Source organism: Lissotriton helveticus, chromosome 10 (assembly GCF_964261635.1).
Source record: "Lissotriton helveticus chromosome 10, aLisHel1.1, whole genome shotgun sequence".
Lineage (NCBI taxonomy): Eukaryota > Metazoa > Chordata > Amphibia > Caudata > Salamandridae > Lissotriton > Lissotriton helveticus.
In genome coordinates, this window is record NC_136071.1 from 392,656,368 (window position 1) to 392,681,795 (window position 25,428).

Genomic DNA, 25,428 nt, shown 5'->3' on the forward strand with positions numbered 1-25,428 from the left:
GTCACGAAAACATCTGAAATTTCCTAGACCAGTATAACATTGAATAAGAGAAAGCTTCCTTTGCCTAAATGACTTCCTGTGATTCTGGGCAAATCACTTAATCTCCCCGTGCCTAACAAAAAAAAAAAAACGAATGTGTGTCCTAATGTAACGTAACTGGTGCTATGTAAAGCGCTCTGATACCCGATTCGGGTCGGGTCTAGTTCGCGCTATATAAAACTGCAAAAAAAAAAAGATAAAAAAGATATCCTTATTTTAGGAAGACAACACATTGCCCCATTGATACTTCAGAGACCGTCTAGTCTATAGCTGCCCCCTCTACCACTCAGAAAGTAAGAAACGTAAGTATTCTCTTTCACTCAAACCTCTCTTTTGCTTCTCAAAATAATAATATATTGAAGGAGGTCAACACACAACTCTCCTCACTCTGCAACATCCCCCTTCTTCTGCAAATCTTTCACCAAACTGAAATCAGAAGATCCCTTGTCTTGAAACAGTAGACTACTGCAGTGGGATTTCACAGGCCTGTCAAAGATCTTGGATGACAGGATCCAAAACGAAGACACTAAACATGTCTTAACTTTTAGAGATGTGGCCACTCTAAACAGACCTTGAATGTGCTCCACTACCTCCCACAGGATGTTAGGATTAAATTGAATGCACTTTGCACCATCCAAGGATCTTCTTGTTCAATGTGCAAGCACTTAGATACACTCAACTTCCTCAAATGCGATTACTCTTCGTCCGTTTAAGCGGAGGATGATCTCATGGTGCGACTAGTCCAAGGTCGTGGATGCTCTCGATTTAACTACCTCCAATTTAGAAAACGTCAGAAAAACACTGAACTATTCAAGAAAGCCTTGGCCTAAATCTTCCTAAGCTGCTTACGGAGAATGACAGAAGTATTACTAGCCTTCATCTGTGGACTCCCTACGGCCTAGGCTTCATCTCTGTACTGTTCCTAATTTTTCAAATATGATGACAACCTGGTGTCATATAAAACACTAGAATAAATATCCTTAACTAGGCTCTACTTGTTTATTTTAATTGAACAGGTTATTCAATTTAATTTTAGAGCTATGCTTTCCATAAACTTATTAGGTATGTTTCAACTAAAGGACTTCCTCCATATAAGACGTGAAATATATTATGAAGTTGAAAACAGACTTTGTGGATCACAGACAGAGGTTCAGTGGCGAAGAACAGAATGCAGGTACATTTCCCTGAAATCTCCTCACTTATTCTATGCAAAATCTCTGAAAGTCATGGGGCAGCAGTCAAATTTGAGTAAGATACATTTGTACCTGCCGGTTTCTACAGTGTTGTGAAGTTCACCCCCTTACGGGTCTATGGTTTTCCATATTAATATATATCTGATGTGTATCTAGTGTTTATAAAGTCAGGATCACTCAATTTCTGAGTACCCTCATAATTCCAAGCTTTATGCTACAGGAAGGTGTCCGAATCTTCAGACTTTCCTGGTAAAGTTTCTGCAGCAAGTGCAGATTTTCTCATTTGTCTGCTTAGCTCTGTGACACGTTGCTATATCTCTTTATGGGTCACTGAAAATTCCATACATTATATGATATGTATCACAAGGCAGACCTTGAGGTATTCTGTGGCCTTGGTGTCTAGAGGTTGAAGGAGTCCGACTTGGGAGATGAACAAGAAAGGTCTTGTCACAGTATTAGTATACGAGATTCAAGTGTTTTGTGGAAGGGTGAGGAGGACTGACCTAAATCTTCAGGATCAATGCTGGGTGCTTTTCTTTAAAACGCAACTGCAACTCTAGGACCAGAGTTGAATGTAAGAATTTAGATGCTCTTAAAGGAGGGAATGAGCACTGACCTTTATTCCCTGGAGCAGTTGTGGAATAAATGTTGGGTCTTGAGCATGCTGCGGAGTCTAGACTAAAACACAATGAGATCTCTAGAATACCTGGTCCAGGAAGTCTGTGAAGAATGGTTGGAGAGATCAGCCTACATGTGATATACTTCTTTCAATGCTTGTAGAGTAAAGATGGTTGAAACTAGGATCTGCTAGGTACAGGACCCTTAGATGGTCTTGGGGACGGACAAGAGTGCTGAACTACGTCTTAAGGAATACACTCTGTTGGAAGATCCTCAGCTGGTCCAGGGTATTTTAGAAGCTCTGACTGTGAGTGCTTGGCCTCAGCAGCTCTTGAGCAAAGGTCTGTGCCCATAGTGTCAGCGCAGACGCAGCAATAGGAGCTTGTTTTGTGAATGTGCTATCAATTGCACTGGGGGGGGGGGGTTAAAGCTATCTCAAGACAAGTATTTATCTGCCAAATTACCTAAACTGAAACACTGGATCAGTAAATGGCCATTGCTCTTCAATGATTTGCATTATTAATAGCAACTTTGAAATCAGAAGCTTTGGCTATCCAGGCAAGCAAAAGGGAAACAACTTTAAATATAAGTGTATTAACTTTGCTCTAAAGGATTGACAAGGGGGCGTTGCCAAGATGGCGGCCGTGTAGGACGTGTCTTGTGGTCCCCCCCGCCTCGCTGAGCACAATAGCCTTGTTAATGCTCACCATATAAACTGCTTTTCGGGCAGAGGGATGCAGTGCTGCCCCTAACCCATGCCGGGCTTCCCTTAAGGCGAGAAAGAGCTGCGTACTCGCTTGCAGCCATGGCGATTCCCGGTGGGGGCTGAGGGCCGGCGGCCTCCCACAGCAGTCGGCGGCTTGTGCGCACCAGGGCGGCCAGTGACGGCGGCGCACGGGCATCGGCGCGGCCGCCGGTGTGCGCAGCCTTGGAGCTTTGGAGTGGTGGTGTTCCAGCCCTTCCCCATACGGACAATGGCGGGCTCCGCGATCCGGGGAGCCACAGCACAGCCTACATGGTGGAGCTCTGGAGTGTGCAGTCTGGCCTGCGGGGGGTGCCCAGAGGCCGGCGACAGGCTACAATGATCGGCCCGGGCTCGTGGAGACAGGGCTATGCCTGAAAACCTTCAACACTTGTGGTAAGCCCTTTGATCTTCGGAGGTAACCTCGGACGCCTGCAGGGGGGCCTCCGGTCGCCGGGACACTCGGATCAGCCTGGGCCTGAGGATGCGGCCTACCCCTCCTGGACAGCTGAAGTAGGCCTGCAGGCCATGCATGGAGCGTGAGTCTGGGTCGTGGAGCCGAACGGCCGGGGGGTGCTTGTACTGATGAGGGCTGCCGCCCCTGACCCCTGCCATGGGTGGAAGCACACGTGGGACTGCCGCATCGAGGTGCAGGCCCCATACATACCACCATTGGAGGGCCTATAGAGATTGCTGCTGGGGCCGAGCACCAGAGGCGGTTGGCGGCTATCCCACAGGATAGAGAGGTCACAGACTGAACTGGGTACTGACTCACCATCCGCCTTAGTCCCCCTGCATACCTCGGCGACCCTCTGCATCCGCCCCTGCTGCAGCCACGGTGTGTGTCTACACGCCCGTTGGTGATTTCTTGTCCACTGGGCCACTCGGCGTACCGTGCAGGGCCCTCCGTGAGTCCAAGAACAGCGATGCGAGCGCCAGAGACAGCGGCTCCGAGCCTACACATGGTCCGACACATCCACATCGCTCGGGCCACAGTACCTGGCGTCAGCAGAGGGGGTCCAGGGTCCTAGCTGTGGCCCAGATGGCAAACGCTAGGCTCAAGAAAGAGCACACCGAAAAAGAGCGCTCAGTGAAGGAGATGTTGCTGAAGGCCCCTCCGCAGGGTGCGGGCGGGCGTGTGGAGGGTGATGCCTCCGGATCGCTGGAGGGGTAAGATGCACCCGCAACGAAGGCTTTTATGATGTCGTTCTTCACAACCCTGAGAGAGGACTTACAAGACCTCAAAGGCCAACTGGCAGCGGACCTTAAAGAGGTGAGGCGCGATGTGGAGATCGGAGACGGCGTGGCGACCTTGGAAGACCATGAGACATCCCGCGGCAAAGAAATTGAGATGATGCAGCAGGAGATCCTGAAGCTCAGGGAACAACACATCGAGCTCCAGGGACACACGGAGGACTTGGAGAACAGTTCCCATTGCAAAAAGACCTGCATTCGTGGAGTAAAATCTGGAGCCGAAGGCAGCGACATCAGGGAATTTACTCAGGCCCTCCTCCACCAGGTGCTGGGTTCGGAGCACACGAGTGACATCCAGATTGATAGGGTGCAGTGTGGGGCTGCCATGCCACGGAGCGGCCCCACCCCCGGACATATTGGCTTGCATCCACGATTTTCAGCTGAAAGAGCTAATTCTGCGGAAATCACGAGACTTGCATCCCTTGCAGTTCAGGGGTTACTCCCCAATGCTTTACCAGGACCTAGTGGCTGTCACATTGATAAAACCCTCCACCTGAGGGAGAAAGGGATTGCTTATGCCTGGGGACATCCCTTCCACATAATTTTCAAATACGAAGGCAAGCTGAGACAGCTTAATTTGCTGCGAGAGGCCAAGGCAGTCCTGAGGCGGCTATCCCCAGACACCCCGGATGATCAGCACAAGACCTCAGATCAGCCTCGCACCAGGCCCGGCCGATGGCAGATGGTGGGAAGGCGCTCTGCTACCCACGAGCCGGATACCGAGACTATGGCCAAAGAAAGGGAGGCTGTCGTCTCCTCGTTAACCACCAGCCCGGTGCACTCGTCCCCTGCTTGATTGTGAGGTGACTTTATCCCATTATGGTTCTCTCTAATGGTGCTGGAGGGTCGCCGCTCCCGGACTCTTGTAGCCCAGATGGGAGTTAGTTGCCAACCCCCTCACTGGATGGGTGTGGGCTCTCTCCCTTGGCGGACCCCGACTGTTACTGACCTTCTTTGGGTTGGACTTCTTGGACTTGATATGGTTAATGTTCTGTTGTTCAAGGGGTTGCTTTCTACTTTTAGGGTAGGGAGGGTTCTCTCTCCAGTGAGCAATTTTTCTTTGCACATACTTTTGTCCAGCTATGCCCGCATTCCTCCGCTCTAGGGGCCCCCTTTAGGCTCTGTCCCTCAGCGCGCCTCCCGTAGCCTTAACGGTAGCACTGGTAGGTACGTCTTTCATAGATGGAAATCAAGGTAGTTAGCTTCAATGCTCAGGGTCTTAATAACCCCACCAAGCGGAAAGCGGTCCTGTCCCTGCTTGAACACTCTGGAGGTGATATTTGTCTTCTTCAGGAAACCCACCTACTTCATAGCGACACACACAACATGCGCCATAGTCACTTTCCCCTGCAGTTTTGGTCCTCTGGGAATAGTAAATTGGGTGGAGTGGCTATTCTGCTCTCCAAATGCTTCAGGAGTTTGGTGGTGGGAACTATCGCTGAGATCAAAGGGCGTCTACTAGCGTTGTGCTTTCGTATGGGGCCTTCTCACTTTACCGTAGCATCCATCTACTCCCCAAATGAACGCCCGGAGAAATTCCTGCCTATGCTGATGTTCTTCACACACCTGACTCTATGGTGGTGGTGGGTGGCGACCTCAACTTAGTGATGGATGCTGGCCTGGACCGCTCTGGGTTGCGGTCCGGGGATGCGGGAGCCTTGTTGGTGGGCGGTGGCGATTGGCTGCGCAACGCAGGGATCAGAGACGCCTGGCACTGCTTACAGCCTGATGTGCGGGACTATTCATACTACTAAGACCTATGCCCGCCTGGACCACTTCCTTATTACGCCAGCTGCTTGGGCCTGCGCCACAGATTCCACCATTGAAGCCCGCTCCTTGTCTGACCATGCGCACATTACCTTGACACTGCGCTTTCCCTCTGTGCAGTCTTCCCCCTCCTCACACTGGCGCTTGCGAGACTCACTGCTTCGAGCCCCGACAGTGGTGGATGACATCAGGCGTTGCCTGGCCGACTACCTAGTACTTAACAATGTGGGTTAACGCCGCTGGCCTCGGTATGGGAAGCACTTAAATTGGTCGCAAGAGGGGCCCTCATCGCCAAAGCGGCTTACGAGAACCGGCGGTCCAAGCACGCTGAACTAGAAGCTTAAGTTAGAGAACTGGAAGCTATTCATAAACGCACCAGCGGCCCTAGAATTTGGCAGCAGTTTGAGAGGGAGCGGCTCCAGCTGAGGCGTCTCGATTTCGGCTGAGCACGCAGTGGTCCGGCTGAAGCACAAATACTATGTGGGCTCTAATAAAGGGGGCTGCATGTTGGCCCATTGCCTTCGCAGCCAGCGTGCGGCGCAGGCTATCAAGGCGTTATGGGGAGGGAACGGGTCGGCGGTTACGGATGATGCCGGGATAGTGCCGGCCTTCCGATCTTTTTACAAAACCTTTTGTTCCGCAGACCCCTTGACTCTGACTGATCCCAATGAGTACCTTCAAGGTGCAGTGGTCACTCCTCTCCCGCCCAGCAAGGCTGAGGCCCTGGAGGCCCCCATACGATTGGAGGAGGTGATCTCCGCTATCGCCCGGTTGAAGCCCCTGAAGGCCCCAGGCCCGACCGCTTTAGCGCTCTTTTTTTATAAAACCTTCTGTGTCACACTTGCCTCGCTGCTCACCCGTTTGTTTAACTCCTTTGCGGATACGAGTTCCCTTATGGCCTCCATGTTGCAAGCTACTATTTCGCCATCCCCAAACCGGGAAAGACCCGGAGCTTTGTAGTTCCTACCGGCCAATCTCCCTGCTGAATGTCGACGCGAAGCTGTTCTCTAGCATTCTGGCTTACAGATTGAACTCTCCTATGGCTGGCTTGGTCGACCCAGACCGTCCGGCTTCATTCCTGGTAGGTAGTGCGGGGACAATACCAAACGGATTTGCCACTAAATCGATAGAGTGAAACGGTCTAAAGAAGAAGCCCTACTGCTAGCCGTCGACGCAGAAAAGGCTTTCGACCGCGTGCATTGGCCATATTTATTTGCCACCCTCGATCGCTTCGGATTGGGGGTCAGGTTTCGGCGATGGGTAGCGAGCATCTACAGCTCTCCTTCAGCGGTTGTGCGGGTCAACGGCTTGCTCTCTGACAGCTTTGCGTTGGGAGGGGGACAAGGCAGGGCTGCCCACTCTCCCCTCTGCTTTTTGCCCTATATATGGAGCCCTTCGCCCAACGGCTTTGGGATAACCCCTTGGCACAGGGTGTCCCGTTTTGGCTAGATCACCATTTCATTAGCCTTTATGTGATGACGTAATGTTCTCGGTGGCTTACCCCCTGATCTCATTGCCGGCTATTGTGGATGATCTTCAGGCCTTCAGCCTAGTCTCTGGCTTTAAAATAAACATGCAGAAGTCTCAAGTACTCAATCTTACCGCGGCACGCCTTCGACTGGGTAACAGATGGTATTACTTACCTTGGGCTGGTCCTCCACAAAAGCCTTGCTAAAACAACGGATGTGAACTATACAACTCTCCTCTCTCGCATCCCTGAGGCTCTGGCCCACTGACGGCGCCTGCCTGTGACATGGTTTGGGAGGTTGGATGCTGTTAAAATGAACGTTCTGCCGCGGTCCTTGTATCTCTTTCAGACGCTTCCTTGAAGCCCCCGCAGCACTCACTCCGCGACATCCAGAACGCGATTGATCGCTTTGTGTAGGGCCCGATCTCTCCTTGGCTGGAGAGGACTTTGTTACAACGCCCTAAGAAAGAGGGCGGCCTTGCCCGACCTAACATTACACACTACTTCCAAGCCTCATTCCTTGTGGAATCGAACCGTCCTATGACAGAAAAATACTGGGTCTTCATGGACCAGACGGTGGCGGGCCACCACATCTGACGAGACGGCTGGTTGCCGAAACCCGAACACGCCTGGGGGCTTTACTCTTCGCCAGTTACCTGCCCCACTTTTCTTGTTTGGGGCAAGGTTTTTACAAGGGCTAACCTGACTACGTTCCCATCGCCAATGACCCCGATCTTCTCCAATCCTGACGTCCCACCTGGGATGGACAAAAAGGTCGCTACGCGCTGGCTAGAGGGCGGTTGCCAGCGCTTGGGGCATCTATTTGACATCCAAGGTCACCTCCCCTTCAAAGAGCTGTAGGGGGACTAAGGCCTCTCCGGCTCCGATCTCTTTTTACATTCACAAATGACGCACTGGGTGTCAGGTTCCGTAACGCGACCCCTGGTTATTAGAACGAAGCGGCCGTTCGGGAAATGGCTCATCAGTAAAAAGGATGACCACGGGCTTATTTCTGAAATATACTCATTCCTCACCCAAGGCACCAGGAAGGCCCGCACGGCTGGACAGAGGCGCTGGGAGATGGAGCTGGGACACACACTGTCCGATAAGGAATGGGACGATGTCTTTCATAGGTCCCACCACACAGCACATTCCATGGGTCACGCTGAAACTGTTTTTAAAATTGCGTCCTACTGGTACTATACCCAAGCCCGCTAAGCCAAGTGGCACTCTGAATGTGATGGCCTCTGTTGGCGTGGCTGCGGTAGCCCTGGTACCCTCCTCCACTTGTTATGGAACTGCCCAAAGCTCACAAGAAATTGGGAGAGATTACTTGACGACATTGACAATGCCTTCAATACCACCATTCCCAGGCTTCCAGCTTACACTCTCTTGGAATTGCCCAATGAGTTGACCTTTCCCCTGTGCTCTACTAGAGGGAGACAGATGGCGCTAGCACTGAATGCCACACATCGGGTAATACTGGTGGGGTGGAAATCGGACAGGATTCCAGAGCACACAAAATGGTTGCATCACCTATGGTATCTCTTAGGCATGAACAGACTATCAATGGCTACTTTGGGGAAAAGCACAGACTATGCCAAGATTTGGCCCCCTTTATATCCATCCTTTCCACTGAATTCAACTGTCCTGTCCTAGTTATCTCCGGATTTTGAAATTGATTCCCGAGGACAGTGTAGCCACCTAGTGGGGTCGTCCCCCACTGGACTTCCAGATCCCTTTGGACTCAGCAGAGTTCAGCATTTAACAGTGCCTACAGGCTGTTTCCCTTTCTTTTTCTTTATTTCTTGCTCACTGGGGAGGGGGGAGGGGTGGGTTTGGGATTTGATTCCTTTATTCTGTTGTTCTTTGTTTTTTTGTCAAATGCAGAATCACGAACACTACAATATCTGTTACAGGCTTTTGGCTCACTATTGCTCACAAGCTTTGCAGCACATTTGACTTTGCAGCTACAGCGGGATCGGCTTACCGGTTCCTCCCTTTCTATAAACGTGGCCGGCCCTGTCTGGGTTGTAGGCGACACGCTGTGGTAATTACCGGTTTGAGTGTGCCTTTACTTCATTGTCTCGCTATCTTGAACTGACTAGGTGTTGGCCGGCCCGCTGGGTTGTAGGTGACGCTGTCCTGTATTACCATCCCTTATGTTCTGCCAATAAAATCGATTTAATACTAAAGGATTGACAAATTACTGATACTAAAGAGTCAATCTGGCTTACTGAAGAGCATAACTCACTGTTGAGAGTAAATGCCTCAATCAAATGCATGCACTATAAGTTTGAATTAGGATCTTTGTTTAAAGATGGACTATGCTTTAGAAGACAAGGTCAGTTACTGTGGAAACAAAACTACTTGCAGAGGAAAGGTAGAATCTAAGCAAGACAAGGGAAAGAGGTGATCACAGGTTTCACTAAGACTGCTGGAAATGGATCTTATTTTTTAAGTAGAATGCCCATGTACAAAGGCAAAGGAAGGTGCCGTTTTGGAAACATGATGTGAGAGCAGAGAGGAAAGGCCCTTTTCCAGGGTACAATCTCCCTGTAAGTTCCAATAAAGTACAAACGACACACTGAAACACCACATCACAAATATTATATCAAACCTAAGTTTATTGGCACTAGTCCATTAAATTAGTTATTTAAATAAAATACAAGAGTTTTATGGAAACACCTGATTGTCCTATACTGCACCTGCTTTTCTGTAAAAAGGCACAGAATTACAGGAGTAAATCAACAAAACTAAAATGGGCACACTGCTGGGATAAGTGGTTTGGGAGTTAGGGGTGTGGCGGAATTACAAAAAATGAACCGGATAAAAGTATTGTGCAAAATGCAAAGGAATGATTGGATGCTGGAGCAAAGTGTGTGAGATCAAAAGAAAAGGAAGATGTCAGAGGCTTAAGTAGAATGGATTTGGGGTGTTGTCAAGGGAAGAGCTGATAAAGAACAATGGTGAGCTGACAACAGGAAAAGGGAGCACAATTTAAAAAAGAGGATGATAATAAGTCTATACAAAGGCGAGAGGATAAAAGAAAGGTCATTAAAAATTGTGGCAGCAAGCAATAAGCCAAAATATAGGAAGAAGTGAAACTGGACAGATTAAGAGGAAGCAGAGGGCTGGTTAGTATCTTGGAAATGTTAGAAAGGCCCTCCCTCTAGTCTGGATATGAGAGAAGGACCTGGTAATATTCAATGAATGTTAGGAAAGGGGTAGGCACCTTTCTGAGAATATCAGAGAAGTGTTAGGAAGCATTATGTGAATTTAGGTGAGGAATGGCCTGGCAGTAATCTGGTACTGTCAGATATGGACAGAGGTACTGCCCAGAAATTTGAGCTCATTCAGAGGCAGACACGGTGATCTGGAACTGGTCTGTTACATCCCTTGTGAAGAATGAAGGACCACATATTGTAATCTCCACTGCTCACTCCTGCCTATATTACTCACGCAGCCTCCAAAACTGAAATGTTTTTAGCAATGTCAGATCAGTAGTAAATATACCTGAAGCCCACTTACTTCACACCTTATACAGTATGTATGAGGGAGTGAAGGCAGAGTATTTGTGGCTGAGACAGGACAATACTAATTGGCAGGTAACTGTGCTCACTATAGGGTGTCATCAGGGAAGGGAACTGGAGGTTGGGGTATGCAGCCAACTTTGGTGTACAGTAACAGTTCATAGGTCTGGGAGACACCAGCATTGTATCAATGCCAGCCAAACGATGAAATCAATGTCTGCTTCTTTGCACTCTTCTTCAAGCTTGGCTATACTGGCATGGGCATTTCATCATATTCGTCAACACCCTCCTGCTCGTCGAAGACAGGCTGAGCTTCATTGGCATCCAGCTGTGGAGAAAAAACAGACATTGTTAGTGTAGGCCAACATTTCGTGATGGCTGATTTTGGAGGGGTTTCAGCACATCACAAAGTATCAACTTCTGAAAACAGATGGCACCAATTTGCACACACATACAATGGCTTGCAGTAACTTGCATTAGAGGGCACTGGGCATATATGATTGTATCCATTATGAAGAGCAGTGCAATTTGTCAGTGCCCATGGTTCTGTGTGTGTGTGTCAATGATCAGTTAAGAACCATCTTGGTGTGTCCAATTTGTCGTGGTGTGAATCTTGGGACATCATTCCTTGCGTCACCCATGGGTGAATGCAAAACTACTCCCCACTTTCCCCCGAACCTTGCCTCATCACAGTTGGATGCCTACCTTACTCGCCACAGTGAGGGTTCTCTGCCATACTATGAGATCCCTCGTTACAAGACGCTGCCGTTCTTACTCAGCCACACACTGTAAGTTCATCGGGTTCACGAATCGACTTTGCCAACGCAGAATTACATCATCTTAGTTTAAAAGGGGCCATTCGTTCTCCCGATAGTCATCGAAAAGTAAGGCCTCTTAATAAAACTTCAGGTATCGGTATTTGCGGGAAATGAACATATAGAAGAAGGATTGCTCAATAGAAAATGTAAGAAAAACTTGGATTCAAGAACACAAAATTATAATGTACTGATAAATGCGGACAAAAGTAGGAGCATACAGGGAAAGAGAGGCAGCATGATACCTTGAGAAAATGTACAAAGCTTCCACATTTGCTCAAAAGTATTCTGATTCCAACGTTACATTTTAACTGGAACTTCAAAGCTGGGAAATATTAATAACAAAAAAAACTATTTAAATTGGCTGCAACTCAAATGTGTTAGATAGTTCTTTTCAAATATAGTTTTTATTTGGTTTATGACCTAAAACCATTTAAAAAAATCCCAAACGGAGGAGGAGCCTAGCGCGGGACCAAGATAGCCGCGTGATCGTGTAGCTCCGTGAGACCCGCTCCGCCGCTCGTCTATCCTGTCATATATCCTGTTACCCGGGGGCACCATCCAATGGGTGATTGCTGTGGCTACGTCCTGGTGCAATTGTGGCCCGCAGGATCCATTCCTACCCCCTCGAATCGTCGTCCGAAATATCGGGCCTACCCGTTGCCGGCGCAGCGGACTCTGGTGTCATTCGTGGCCGGGACCTAATGCGACAACAGCGGCATGACCCACCGGAAGTGGTGACCCCGCCTCGGCTCACCCTTTGAATTGACTATTGGTGCTGGGCATATTGGAGGGGGTTCCCACATTCCCGCTTGACGACTCGCGATTGGGATCCCGAGCGTCTGTGACTTTCGTCCTTTGTGTCGCTGGCCTTATCCTAGGTGTTCCCGGAGGTCGCCCCGTCATGGCTGCCAGAGCAGACTCGGAGAAACCTCTCACTAAAGATGGCAGGACTCAGAGGTCCGTCCAATCCAATAAACTGGACAAATATACTGTGCCTAGGGGGTCTCCGGCTGACCAGAAGCAAACGCCAGTCACTGAGGCCTCCTCGCCGAGGGCCAACGCAGAGCCTTCTTTGCAGGACATAATGGATGTGGTCACCAGAATCAAAACTTCTATGGCGACTAGAATAGACACACTCGATCACAAGCTTGACTCTGTTAAGATTGACTTTAACCTCTTGCGCACGGATCACGCCAAGACGAGCGAAAAAGTGAAGTCCCTCGATATCCGGACTTCGAGCCTGGTTGATGATACCGCTGAGCTACAGAGAGAAGTCCGAGCTCTTCAGGCTGCGCGTGACGAAACCAGGAGGCTTCTCGATGATAATGAGGGGCGCAATCGTCGGAATAATGTCCGCATTTTTGGGTGTTCCTGAAACTGCGGAGTCGCATACACCGGACCTATTCATTGAAGACCTGATCCTTAACCACTTGAAACCAAAGGGTCTCAGTAAGTTTTTTTTATTTCAACTTCTGTTTATTAAGCCTCAGTTCGAGACACACATAAGAAAAGGGTCACAGTGACACAGCGATAAGCCTACAACCCTCATGGGGCCGGCCGCGTGAAAGAATTCGTGGTGCGAAGTTTGCATAAATCGGAACGTCCAATCGCACTCATCGATCTGCACATCAAAGTCCAGCAAGATCCCACGAAGTCGATCAAGAAGGGGGTCAAAAAGCGCTGCCCGGCACACCCCAGTGATACCCCGCCTCACAAATCTTCCCGCGGAGCGGGCAAATGCAAACATATCAAACAGAAACAAGTAACCGGCCTCAGGGGCCCAACAGTCAACCAGAGGCCCAAGAGAAGGCCGTCAAAAGAGGAAAGCAGAGGTTAGAAGGTGAAGAGAAGAAGAGCAGGGGAGGAGTAGGGCGGAAGTAGAGGAGACAGTCGCTGCAGTGGGGGCGTTACAAATTGCGAGGAGCATAGGGGAGCGCCGCATCTTCCACCAATTGCAATGCTCGCAGCGATGGGGGCATATTCCTAGCGAATTCGCTCCTGCAAAGGTAAGCCACTAGTGGCCTCCAAACCTTTTCAAAGCGGGTCGTGCGAGACTGCAGCCTGGCCGAGAGCAATTCCATAGTAATGACATGCCACAGTCTGCCGAACCACACAGCTAGAGGGGGGGCCTCCACCTTCTTCCAGTATAGAGCAATAAGTTGCCTGGCGGCACCCAACATTTGCATCGCTAAGGTCCAATCACTGTGGGTCAGGGCCAGCAGGTCAACAGGCTTGAGTCCCAGCAGTATCGTGCTAGCAGCATCAGGCAGGGGAAATCCCAGCACCCCCCGAATGTGGCTCAACACCTCCTTCCAAAAGATAGCGATTACTGGGCAGGTCCACCAAATGTGCATGAAGTCACCTGGCACATGATCGCATCTCCAACAACCGGGCGACACAGAGGGAAACATCTTGTGCAGTCGTTGGGGCGTATAATACCACAGCGTCATTACCTTGTACGCATTTTCCTGTTGCGGCACACTGCGGTACACCTTAGGAACATCCCTCCAGAGGCGGGTCCACTGCGCCTGGTCAATATCAGCACCTAGAGTCTCCTGCCAACGACGTTGATACGGGTGTGCAGGGGGTGCGGAAGGATGTTGCAGAATCCGATAAATTTTTGATATAAGGCCCTTCGCGCCCGCACCGGAGCGGGCCAGCTTCTCGAATGGGGTGAAGGCCCGAGTGGCCCCCGGGTACATCGCATCCGACAGGGCCCAGTGACGCAACTGCAGAAACTGTAATTCAGCCTCTGGGTCAGTAAGTTTTTTACGGTGGAAAGGGTGCATCGAGTGCCAGGGGGTCCGCTGAAAGTGGGTGCACAACCGCGGCCCATGATTGCTTGGGTGCTGAACTTTCGGGACCGGGATGCTATTCTGTAGGCCTCGCGGACGGACGGCCCTCTGCGGTATGAGAACGTCACAGTCTCCTTTTTCCCGGATTTTACCAAGGCGGTGCAGAAGATGAGACAGAACTTCTTCCACGTTAAGCGGAGATTGAGAGACAAGGGGATCAGGTACTCTATGCTATATCCTGCCAAGCTACGAGTTGAAGTGAACGATCGAACTTGGTTTTTTGATAAGGCCGAGGTGGCCTCGGACTGGTTGGACACTGTTAGACCGGATGACCCTGAAGATCATCGACCTGACACGGAGGGTACTCAGCACGACCCGGAATGAGGACTTTATGTTTGATTATTTCTCATTGCTGAAGATGGGGGGAGAGGAATGGCCTTTTGGTGCGTTATTTCTGTAACATGTTGGACTATGTTGCTTGTCTCTTGGGATGCCTATTCTTGGGAGTCGGGTTGTGGACTACACGGCAGGCGCCTCCTCTTTCTACTTTTAGTAACCATTGTTGGGTGGGGCGACAGGCACACTGCTAGTTGGGTTTGGGGCGTAGTCCTGATACAGGGGTGCAGGGAGGGGGGCGGTCTTCTGAGTTGGGGAGGCGGGTTGTTCCGGGGATTTTGTTTTCAGTTTCGTTTCACATTGCATTGGGTCTCGAATGATATGCGCGTGCGTGATGGAGTTGGGTAGATGTCTGGTTCTACAGTGGGGTTGGGAATTCGGGTGTTGAGCTGGAACGTAAATGGCTTGGGAGACAAGATCAAGCGGGGCATGGTTAACCAGTTTATCAGGTGCCACTCGCCGGATGTTGTGCTTCTCCAGGAAACTCACCTTGTTGGCAATTGCTGTATGGCACTTCACAGAGGGGGCTATAGACTGATTGCGCATGCTGGGTTTACGACTGGCTCCCGGGGGGGGGGGGATCTTGGTGAACAAGACTTTTCTTTTCGAGGTGCATGCTTCATGGTCTGATCAGAGAGGCAGATATGTCGGGGTGTCGGGGAGGCTGGGGGGTAAAGTGGTGACCTTCCTTTCTATTTATGTTCCCCCTACATTACAATCCGACACTTTCAAAGACCTTGCACATATATTCCTTTCACTCCCGCAATGGCTGATAGCGTGCGGGAAGCGCGCCACCTGGGGCGTGGTATATCCGATCACTCCCGGTTTGGGTCCGTATTGAGATGGGACAGCCCATGGTTGGCAGGGTGGCACCCATCAATGCCTGGCATCTTCGTGACCCCGCTATTAAGAAGGAGCTGTGTAGCGCCTCCGACCGTTACTTTCAACACAATCAGGGGACGGTAGACTCGGCTCAGACGCTCTGGGAGGCATATAAGACTGTCCTGCGTGGTGAGGCGCTGTCTCTTATCGCTAGTAAGAGGAAGAGGCGTTTGGCGGATATAACAGCAGCGGAGGCGGAGGTCATACGTTTAGAGAGGGAGGTCGCGACTTCTGCGACGGCTGAGGTTCGCCATCACTTGCGCCTTAAACAAGACGAATATCGTGAGTTATCTAGGGAGTCGGCGGTGACACAACATAATGATGTCCAAAGTAGAATCTACGAGCACGGAGATAGGGCCGGTAAGCTTATAGCCTGGTTGGAAAGGGGAGATCGCGCGTCCCGATTGGTCCCTGAGCTTGAGGGTGATGGTCCGGAGACCTTGACTGATCCGCAGTTGATAGCTGACTCTTTTGGTTCTTATTATAAGGAAGTCTATTCCTCCTCAAATGTGCACGATTGCTCGGACCACGCGGATTTGCTCCATGACATTATTATGCCGGTACTATTGGATGACAACCGGAAATATCTAGATTCCCCTCTCACTGATGACGAAATTGGGGGAGCCGTCAGGAGTATTAACTCGGGTAAGGCGACAGGTCCTAATGGCATCCCTATTGAATTATATAAATTGAATGCACATAAGATAGCGCCGCACCTGCGTGCTATGTTTTTGGAAAGCCGAGAGGCCGGGGTTCTCCCCTATGATCAACGCATTGCTAATATTGTCGTGGTTCCCAAACCGGGCAAGCCCCGTGCTTCTCCCTCCTCCTATCGTCCTATCTCCCTACTAAACGCGGAGTCTAAGATACTGGCAAAGTTGCTGGCAATCAGGTTAGTCAAGGTGATTTCCACGTTGGTGCATCCAGACCAGTCGGGCTTTATGCCACGCCGTAATACTGCCCTTAATCTGAGACGCCTCCATGGCCTCCTGGGTAGGGCTCGTGCATTGTCGCACCCGGCAGCGCTGGTGTCACTTGATGCCACCATGGCCTTTGACCGGATTGAATGGTTGTATCTCTTTGCTGTACTGGAAAAGCTGGGTTTCGGTCCTGACTTTATTGGATGGGTACGTTTACTCTATACTGCTCCCCTGGCCCGCGTGGTGGTGAATAATTGTCAATTGTGCGATTTTGAGCTGGAGAGGGGAACGCGACAGGGTTGTCCATTGTCTCCCCTTCTGTTCGCATTAGCTCTGGAACCCTTGGCTGCTTGGATTCAGTGGGAAAGGATGATACGCGGTTTGCGGTGGTCCCCTGAGTGGGAGGATAAGATCTCTCTATATGCTGATGATGTGCTCCTTTATCTATCTACACCTCGTTCCTCCCTTGACGTTTTCCTTGACATTCTTAGGGTTTTCGGTGAATTTTCGGGATTCACCATTAATTGGTCGAAATCTGTGATGTTGATGTTATCGGGCGCTCCACCGGTGATTCCGCAGAATTGTCCGCTACAGGTGACTACTACCGGTTTCGTATATTTGGGTATTTACATTTCCCTTGACGCCAAGGCGAGGTACGCAAATAACTTGCAACCGCCCTTAGTTAGATTGCGCGCAGAGGTGGAGCGTTGGCGGTCGTTACCCTTGTCTCTCTTAGGTCGAGCGGTGCTTTTTAAGATGTTGGCTCTTCCACGCTTTTTGTACGTTCTCCAAAATACCATGGACTCGGTGCCTGCCAGGTACTTTCGGGAAGTTGAAACACTCCAGAGAACCCTCCTTTGGGGTGGCAGGTCCCGCATTGCCTACGCTAAACTCACCCTTGCCTGGTATGATGGAGGTATTGGTCTCCCCGATCTCCGGAAGTATTATTGGGCTTCCCAACTTGCAGCTATCAACCACATAGTTTATGGTCTTCCTGATGATCCCGGCTATGCTATGGATCGTAGTTTGTCCCCGGGGGGAGATATGCTCCGAACGTTATATAATCGGCCGGGGCGCTTTTCCCTCACGGGCCCTACTTTGCACGCAGTGAGAGTCTGGCACGCGGCCACTAAATCCCTGGGTTGGGAGGGAAAGTTGACCCTTGCAACCCCTCTTTTCGACTCTGCTAAATTGGGTAACTTGTGGACTACCAAGGGATTTGACAAGTGGGAATTGATCGGACTCAGCCACATAAAAGATGTTTGGGGGAAGGGAGAGATGTTGACCTTTGAAGCGCTGCAGGAACGTCACCACCTCCACGCTAGGGAACACTTTCTCTATCTGCAGGTCAGACATGCCCTCCTGTCCCATATTCCGTAGGGAGACTCCCTCCCAGACGCCTCCCCCCTCGAGGATCGTATCTTGGATGGTTACATTCCTGTTAAGACGATCTCTCTGATCTACCGCAAACTTATTAATCACATGGGTGATCCGTTGCAGTCTCTACGAGAAGCTTGGATGGCTGATGGGCTGGAAATGGATGATGAAGACTGGGTTGAGGCGGTGTCTTCCCCACGGGTCGTAGCAGTACAGATGAGGCTGCGTTTGGTACAGTTGAAGATTTTACACAGATCTTATGTGACCGGTCCTAGATTGGTGCGAATGGGGTGTACGACGAATGGTGACTGCAAGCGGGGATGTGGGGAGGTTGCGACGTTTCTCCATATCCTGTGGCATTGTGATTTCATCCAGACATATTGGCGGGATATCCACGATATCATGAGGTCTGTATTGAGTTATGTCATAGGATTGGAGGTACGTAGATGCCTTTTGAACATTTGGGAGCCTACAGACCTTAATCAATATCTGAAACTATGGGTCACACTAGCTTGTATGGTCGCAAAACGCAACATAGCGCAACTGTGGGGGGCCGCTCAACCGCCTCGGCCTGCGAAGTGGTCTCAAGACCTTGATTGGTGCATGTTCAGAGAGCGGGCGGTGTATGTGGCGAGGGGCTGCCCTGAGAAGTGGACAAAGATATGGGGACCGTGGAACGCATATCGGGGCGATATCTGTGTCCCTCCGTCCAGGCGACCTGACTCTGAAACCCTGGATTCCCCTTGATCCCCGACTTTTTGTTTTCTGTTTTGTCCTGTACTAGAGGTCCCTTGCTCCTAGCACTTTGTAATACTGTCGATTTGTCTCCAATGCAATGTGATGTTTATTTTATGTTTATTGTTAATAAAAAGAATTATAAAAAAAAATAAAAAATCCCAAACAATATTATATTTCTTTAAGATAATCAAGCACCGTTGTAAGACATGAATAAGAGAGCAACACAATATTGTATCGTTACAATTAAATATTGCAGATAAAATGTAATACCCAATTCGTAAAAGTAGACATTTGAAAACAGAGAAACAGCAGTCGTCTCACGGCACTGTTTTCCACCTGTCAATGTTAGATGTTGGTTAGGGCTAATTCTTTTTAAAAAATCATAATACTATTCAACAGAGTTCATAATACTCAAAAACATTACGAATGCAATTCGAAGCAAATTTAACGCTTTTCGTATGTCACATGCAAACTCAAACTCTTCATGATGCAGACTGATTCCTCTGACTTAAATTACGTTTACCTACTGCTTTACAAGAGGTCCGGGGTTTGGGGATTACCATACCGGTTGATGTCCCCTGCCAACCCTGCCATCCACCCCTCTGCCTACTGACATCCCTATCTACTGACCACCGGACCTCCAGGCTCGATGTTTGCCCACCTGCAAGGTCGTTTTTCTCGACCCCTGACGAGCCCAAGCCTCCGCTGCATTGCCGCTCCCCTCCTGAGTCGAGGGTTTCGCTTTTGGTGAGGACGCTCTATGACAGCCCCATCGATGACAGTCTTGTCCGATGGCTGAGACGATCATGAGCATCCTGACGTTCCTCCCGCCTGCCACCACGCTAATCTCACCAAGGAGAAATGAGCCCTGTGCCATAACGGCAGCACACCGAGGATGCGGCCGTCTTGCCTGATCCTGTCATGGCGGCCGGCACTCCAGCGAAGCAGTGATGTCGGGAGGGGGCTCTCATGTCACCTCTCACGGCGGTGCTTCTTACCTCCACGAAGCAGCAGAGCGGTGAGGAGAGAAGAGCCTTGTGCCTCCCTCTCGGCCTAGAAAATGGCAGTACACCTGGGACTTCACCTGGTCTGACCCTGGCATGGCGGCCAGCACCCGACTGATAGCAGTGATTTCTTGAGGGGGCTCTCGGAGCAACTCCTCCAGGCGGAGCTACTTCCCTCGACGCAGCAGCAGAGCGGCAAGGAGATAAGAGCCCTGTGCCCTCCTCCACACAGCATAAAAATCGGCAGCACACTGGTGTTCCACCTGACTTGCCTGACCCCGACATGGCTGCCAGCCCTCCACCGAAGCAGTGATGTCTTCCACAAAAGTCAGCATTAAACCCCTCTGGAACTCACAGTGGCAAATACATATGTGGAGTTTTAGCGCACGAAAGCAGCGCCATCCCTGTTCCATGCAGCTGAAGCCCTTCCTGGTGGCGCCTCCTTGGAAGAAGATCCCCAAACTTAGCGGCAAAATGATATATATGTTCGTATGAAGTGCCTCTTAAGAAATGCTCTTGGTTCCAAAATGGCCCCTGCAGTAGATTGGCGCCTGGGGTCTTAGCAACACCATAAAGGATTCCCCCCGCTTTGCATCTACGGTGTAAATGCCACATAATAGAACTGAAATTGTATCTTCTATCCAGACCTATAAGGATGTCCCAGATTTGCTACCTGACTATACGAGAATGACTCTGGAGGCACCACTCACCCCCTCTGAAGACATGTGGACACTGGCCCTGTCTTCCTGCCGCCTCACTGCATAGATTGCACCACCTATGCTTTTGAGTCATTGAGAATTTTGGGGACAGACTGATCTTAACCACATCCCACACCTGACCTTGATCCTGCTCTCCCTCTAGGACATGTACTCTTCGAACTTTTCCTCGACCATTGAAACCCTGCCATTTGACCGATGCCCGGTGGAGCTACCTGTTAGCTGAAGAGGAGACGGGCTGTGGATTCCCCCTCAGCCGTCACCTACCCGACATTGGGCAGACGTTCCTTTTGTGGTAAATAAATAAATAATACCTCTATTTTTGACTGGATATACAATAACAGATAGCTCAATAAATAAGAGTCAAGATTCGAGGTAGCTGGAGTTTGCAGGTTTAATACAGCATAAAGGACAGGAACAGGACAACCTGCACGGGAATAGGATGGCAGCGCTGCACGGGGCAGGGACAAAGGAATGGTAACTTTTCATAACAGTGCACAAGTATATATATACTTAAACAAAATACATGAGGTTCAATACAATAGGCGTAGCAGTGGGCAGGGCCTGTAGCAGTCGCGAAAGATAAGGCAGAAAGTAGGTGTAACAAGAGGCGTGAACAGGGCGTATACATAGACATGTGATGTAAACGTAACGGAATATGTCACAAATGGGGCGGAAACATGGAGGGGGCTACCGAAGGAGCCGGGACCTCTAACCTAGTGGTGCGCGCAAGCTGGCAATGACGTGTTACTAGGGAGAAGCTGGGGGCTATGACTTCTGAGCTAGAAGGAGAGACGAAAGTCTGGAGAGTCAGAGCGACATGTACCTAAACACTATCTAGTATCTGATGTTTAGAGAACATGTTAATAGAATCCAAAAGTTATCAGGGCAAAGGCTAACAGACACTAAGACTGGTGCATGCATTATTCTACATGTAGTGTGTGTTGAGGAATATTAAATGACCATAAATACAGTATTTCTCTTACATGGAGACGTAAAGGCTAGACGATGACTGAAACTATTGATGCGATTCAGTAGCTTAGGAATGCAGAGAAGGAGAGCTGGACTGATAACTAGAATCATAACATACTCTTGGCAGACTGGCAGGCAGAGCCAGGCCGAGCCGGGCACTGTGAGGCAGGAAGTAAGTGAAGGGTCAGGGATACAGGTGGGGGCTGTATCGCTCCTCGGAGAGGGTTCAGGAGACAGGAGCTGAATCTGAGTCCGGGCCCTTTTGAGGCCTAGAAACGGGGATTTTTACAATGAAATAACGTGCACACTGAGAAACGTGGCAACGTAACTTTACATAGGCCTAATACTCGTAGCTTTCACGAGAACTGAAAACTGGCATACTAGAGATGGACACAACTGTAATTGCGTCTTTAATCGATTATGGGGAATACATATGCATATTAATCATGCACATATAGCATAAGATGGGAAACACGTAGGGACACAGAACATGGCAAAATTTTACTTTTCCACATTCCCTCCTTGTCACTACGTTTCCATCAGGAAACATCAATATTCATGATACCATCTATCATTTCATACAGTATCATTTGCTCGTCTCGAAATTTCTTGGAACGGGATCTAGGACGGGACTTGGGACTAGGAATACAAGAGGTAGCACAAATGCCGCAAATCGCAGGGCCACATTGTATACAGAGGCAGCAACTGAATATGATCGCTACTGCAATACCTAGAAATGACAATACTTTCCATCCCCAGGCAGAAATTATACTCCAAAACCAACCAGACCATGTCCAGGTGCCTGGATTCTGGTGTAACTGATGGGCAATTTTATGAAGTCTGGTTATAGCTGAATAAACAGACGGCGCGTTATTAGGAATGAAAATGCAGCAACTAGATCTGATGACTCTACATGCTCCTCCTCTATCGGCCAGTATGACGTCAAGAACGAGACGATTTTGGAGCACGACAAATCTCATAGCAGATTGCTCTTCGGTTAAGTTACCTAGGGCAGAGGCAGTCTCATTCACTACTGCTTCAAGAGTTCTTGTTAACCTACGGATTAACTTACTATTCTGGATAGGTCCTATAAAGAAGAAGAATCCTTTATTGAAATCTGTATACTGTTCTAGAGCAGTTTCAGTTTGATCGACAATCGGGGACTCGATCTCCCTTCTATGCCTAATGTGTACTAGATGTGTGTTTCTGTGATAATCGGACGGGGCTAGGAAAACTGGTGGCAGTAGGAAGGCAATGTAACAGGTTCCATCCCAATCGAGGGGCAGACGAACATATGCGGTCTGACCACAAACAAAATAAGAATGACGTGAAGCTTTGAAAATAGATTTCCCACTGTCACTATACTTGACAATAGTAGTACAATCACTATGTCCTACATGTGCGGAACCATTATTTCGGACACATAATTCGCCTTTGACTGGTAGTACTGAAATAGCAGGTAAGTCTGGAGTAGGATCAGACTGAACATTCAGAACCATGAAATTCGAAGAATAATTACCCAAATTATAAACTTCATTTTCTAGATCTAACCCTGTTCTGTGGGGAAGACCTTGCTTGTCTGGAAAACATGTACTGTTCAGAAGGGACATATCATTTGAAGATGACGTTAACATGGACCAGGCTCCACATGAACCATTATGTGAAAACGGATAAGGAAACAGTGGCAGAACTCCCTTCGGTGTCTGGAAAGGGGGGAGTCGACCACACACCCAACAATTAGTGGCATTGCTGGTCTGGTGTGAATAGTGTAACATACGGATAAACGTATTGTTGCGCATAGCAAGACGATAGGATAGTTCGTGAGGAGGCAGATCACTAAACGTATGCTCTACTGTAGCATTAGAATACTTATTTACATGAGAAATTGGAAAACATAAATGAAATGCATAACTTGTACAGGTAATCATTAAACTCAAAAACAATATAAAACTTAGAAAAACGATACATCGGATAGAGTTTTGACTAACTCTCTCACTATGGGGGTCTATCTCATACATGTCAGATACCTGTCTAACCGTTTCACCCAGGGGGACTTAGACAATTAAACTGGCTGACTTATTTTACTAGACCGGAGCTTACTTTTATACTCCTGCTGTGGAGTTTTCTCTAACAGGGAATCCTTTGAATCAGAGTCAATAGCGGGACAGTCCTTGATAATAGTATCTTGGCAGTCTTTAAAATCTTGACAATCCTTGGAAATGTTCTTGGAAACAGTTTTTAGTCGGAGTCCGTGAAATTTCTTGACATGCGACAGGTGCACCCACCCCTTCCTGCCTTCCAACTTGACGGCAGTGCGGGTGGTCAAAAGGACTAACTTTGGCTCCTTCCAGCGAGGCTCCAGCGGACTTGAACGATCGAAATTCCGGACAAGCACTAGACTTCCTGGAACGATTTCATGCGGTTTCACCTCGGTATTGTCTGGAAATGCGGCGGCAACCTGTGAACGACAAGAGTGTAGGGCAGACATCAAGGAAGCTAGGTAATCTGTCAGCATATTACTGGAAACATCGGTAATACTTCGGGGTCTAGGTGTACCCCACATGTTCGGGGGGCGGCCGAATACGACCTCATAAGGGGACAGACCTGATCTGGAATGTGCGACCATGCGCATATAAAATAGGGCGACTGGCAAAGCTACTAACCAATCTACACCTTTTTCTTGACAGACTTTGGCAATACGGATTTTCAGGGTTTGATTATGTCTCTCTACGAGACCTGCTGCTTCAGGATGGCGTACACAATGGAACTTCCACTGGTACCCTAACAAAAGGGAAACGTGCTTCATAAGTTCGGATGAGAATGGCTGGCCGTTATCAGAATACACGACCCTAGGGAGTCCATAACGGGGGAAGAATTCACGAACCAACTGCTTGGCAGTGGTCGCGGCTGTATAATCTGGGACTGGATATGCTTCTGTCCACCTGGACAAAGCGCATACAACTACAAGGACATACTTGAAACCTCGACATCGCTCCATCTGAATATAATCCATCTGGAGGACTTCAAAAGGGTGGTCAGGAGGTTGGAACCCACCTTGTTCCACCGGGACACTTTTACCTGGATTGAATTGACAACATATCATACAAATACGGACTTTCTGCTTGGCTGCAGCTCGTAAATGCTTGTTGAACCAAATGTTCTGGATACTATCTAACATGGCTTTTTCTCCTAAGTGTGCTGGACTATGTGCGGTATTGATAATGACTTGAACCATAGAGTCGGGGAGAAACCATGTGGCCTTTCCCTTCGTCACCCATCCCTGATCTGTCTGGACCCCTCCTTGTTCGGACCATTTCTTAATTTCTTCAGGAGTAGCATGTGACTGGATATCTATGACATCTTGAGTAGGGTCCTTAACTGTCATACAAGTAGTCTGTTCTAGAGTGGATGTCGGTGTCTTGTTAACTGGTATGTCTGGTGTCTGTGCTGTAAGCTTGGCTGTTCGATCCGCTAGATCATTTCCTTGGGAAATAATGTCTGTAACTTTCGTATGTGCTTTGCATTTCATGATAGCGATAGATGTTGGTAAATGTATTGCATCTAACAGAGCTTGAATAAGGAAACCATGCTGAATCTTGGTTCCATGAGAAGTCATGAAACCTCTCTCTTGCCAGAGCACTCCAAAGTCGTGTACGACTCCGAATGCGTAGCGTGAATCTGTGTAAATATTAACTTTCAGGTTCTTGGCATGTATGCAGGCTTGTGTCAGAGCAACTAGCTCTGCTGCTTGAGCAGACATGGTGTCAATACGGTGTGTTTCAATAACTTCAGTGTCAGTAGTCACTGCATACGCGGCTACTAGTTCTCCTGTACTTGTTCTCATACATGAACCATCCACATAAAGTGTCAGGTCGGGATCTGGTAATGGAATATCTGTCAGATCTTGTCTTGGCTTTGTCATAGTGTTAACAACTTCCACACAGTCATGTGTGGCAGGATTTGAAGTAACTGACGGTAACAGTGTAGCAGGATTTAAAACATTGCAGCGTCTGATTTCTATGTGTGGCTGGAACAGTGTCAATTCATAACCTGTTAAACGTGCAATGGTCAAGTGCTGAGTCTGTGTTCGGTTTAAAAGAACTTCCACGGAGTGTGGAACTTGTACTGTCAGGGAATGTCCTAACACTATGGAATCACTTTGTCTGATAGCTAGTGCTGTGGCTGCAACTGACTTG

General features: G+C 49.0%; 1 protein-coding gene across 4 annotated transcripts in view; it reads right to left on the bottom strand.

Annotated features, from left to right (window-relative positions):
* Positions 1-9,690: 9,690 nt before the first annotated feature.
* SLC4A2 (solute carrier family 4 member 2) overlaps positions 9,691-25,428 on the bottom strand; it is a 1,409,997-nt gene continuing 1,394,259 nt past the window's right edge. For all 4 annotated transcript variants that reach the window (XM_078662834.1, XM_078662833.1, XM_078662832.1 and 1 more), the window contains one exon: positions 9,691-10,942. In XM_078662834.1, coding sequence (XP_078518960.1) covers positions 10,862-10,942 — 81 coding nt within the window. In that variant the 3' untranslated portion in view covers positions 9,691-10,861. The remainder of the gene's footprint in view (positions 10,943-25,428) is intronic.